The following is a 2,035-nucleotide window of genomic DNA, read 5'->3' as shown; positions in this document are numbered from 1 at the left end:
TATTTGTATATGCATAGCTAGGTTACACAGAAGATAGACTGCAAATGAACATCTGTGGAGTACATGTGTTATTGCTCTATACTGTATGTGTGTGTGGGGGGGTATGTAGTTACTTTGGTTAAAGCCAAGATTTATGTGTACTGTACAATATGTGTATAAAATATTAATGTAGTAGTCTTGTGTTTTCATATATAATGGTTGCCTTGCTACCTACTATAACATGCTCAACAATCTTGTAGATATTTAAATTTAAGATTATTTAAGAATTATACTGTGGCTAAAATTTTACTAATGAATTGTTTTCTTTGCAGTACATCATGCAGATCTTCGTGAAAACCCTCACTGGAAAGACTATTACTCTTGAAGTAGAACCTTCAGACACCATTGAAAATGTAAAGGCAAAAATTCAGGATAAGGAAGGCATCCCCCCAGACCAGCAGAGATTGATCTTTGCTGGTAAGCAGTTGGAGGATTGTCGCATTCTTTCTGACTACAATATCCAGAAGGAATCTACACTCCATTTGGTATTGCGTCTTAGAGGAGGAATGCAAATCTTTGTGAAAACCTTTACAGGAAAGTTTACCCTAGAAGTAGAACCTTCAGACACCATTGAAAATGTAAAGGCAAAAATTCAGGATAGGGAAGGCACCTCCCCAAAGCTGCAGAAATTGATCTTTGCTGGTAAGCAGTTGGAGGATTGTCGCATTCTTTCTGACTGCAATATCCAGAAGGAATCTACACTGCGTCTTATTAGAGGAGGAAACAACATCTTTGTGAAAACCCTTACCCTTACAGGAGAGATAATTATCCTAGAAGTAGAATCTTCAGAAGATATCCATAAGGAACTAGAAGTAGAATCTTCAGAAGATATCCATAAGGAACTTATACTCTCCCCTTTGGTATTGCGTCATAGAGGAATACAGATCTTTGTGAAAAAATAAAGTATTCCGGATGAAATGTTCAAATGAAATGTTCAAATTTCCTTTAATGTATGGAATGGAAAAGATTTAATTTCTTTTTGCACATTGTTATTATTTTAACCGAACCAAATAAACACTATTAAAATTATTTTATGCATTGTTTTTTTATCACATACTGCAAAACCGCAAAACCATATATATGTGAAAAACTGAGTATTTTTGTTTTCTCTATTGGCTAGTTTGCAATGTGACCTAGCAGGTAGTTGGCAGTATGTTGGGATTATATCCTATAGGGTAGTAAAAAACTATACATTTATTTATTTGCTTTTTATTTACTAAAATAAGAATGAGTGAGAATGAAGGAGGAGGAGGAGGAGGAAATCAGTATATAGGTTTTCAAAGTTTCGAGTAGTCAAATTAAGACTGCTATAGCATTAGTCCGACTTTCAGGGAGTGGTGTACAGCTTATCCACTTGTTATTCTTAGGGTCGAAATACTCCACATTAGCGAGAGAAATCTAAAAAGAAAAAAAAAAGTTATAAATATTATTATCAATATTTATCATTTTATATTAATCATTCTTTTATTCTTCTTTCCTTACCATTCCAATTCCATTCAAACCACTCCAGTAACCGCCTATGACATATAACAGAGAATTTGTGACAACAACTGCTGGGCTACTTCGACCCAAATACTCTGAAGACGAACACTTAAACCATTGGTTCTGTGGGAAAGTAAAAGAAAAAGGTTAAAACAAGAGTAAGGGGGCGGGAGGGGGGTATACAATTTTTTCCCTTTGTTCCTAAAGTATTACAACAATTCTTCCACTTCCTGGTTACAATATTAAACTTTAAGTACTGGTAAATAATCTTACCTGCTCAAAAGAATATCTTTTCATTGAATTTTCATCCAGAATACCATCACCTACTACGTACAAAAAATTATCTAAAACTGCAACGCCTATCGTCTTAGACGGTGGACCTTGCATTGATGTTAGATTCTTCCACTCTCCAGTTACAGGATTGTATGAGAGAAAATCATGCAGGGGATTGTAAGTGTCCGTATATCCACCAATAATGTAAATAAGACCTCGATGTTCTACTATACCCATGCTA

At 34.9% G+C, this 2,035-nt stretch overlaps 1 protein-coding gene across 1 annotated transcript; it reads left to right on the top strand.

Annotated features, from left to right (window-relative positions):
- The first annotated feature begins 265 nt into the window (after positions 1 to 265).
- LOC121866001 (polyubiquitin-like) lies at positions 266 to 941 on the top strand. The gene has a single exon (XM_042365573.1). The coding sequence runs from the start codon at positions 318 to 320 to the stop codon at positions 939 to 941; it is 624 nt and encodes a 207-aa protein (XP_042221507.1). The 5' UTR covers positions 266 to 317.
- Positions 942 to 2,035: the final 1,094 nt, after the last annotated feature.

The sequence above is a fragment of the Homarus americanus genome, unplaced genomic scaffold (genome assembly GCF_018991925.1).
Source record: "Homarus americanus isolate GMGI-L3 unplaced genomic scaffold, GMGI_Hamer_2.0 scaffold47553, whole genome shotgun sequence".
Lineage (NCBI taxonomy): Eukaryota > Metazoa > Arthropoda > Malacostraca > Decapoda > Nephropidae > Homarus > Homarus americanus.
This window is presented reverse-complemented; position numbering and strand designations above follow the sequence as displayed.

Coding starts and splice junctions, on each gene's coding strand:
- LOC121866001 (XM_042365573.1), top strand. CDS start 318: ATGCAGATCTTCGTGAAAACCCTCACTGGAAAGACTATTACTCTTGAA.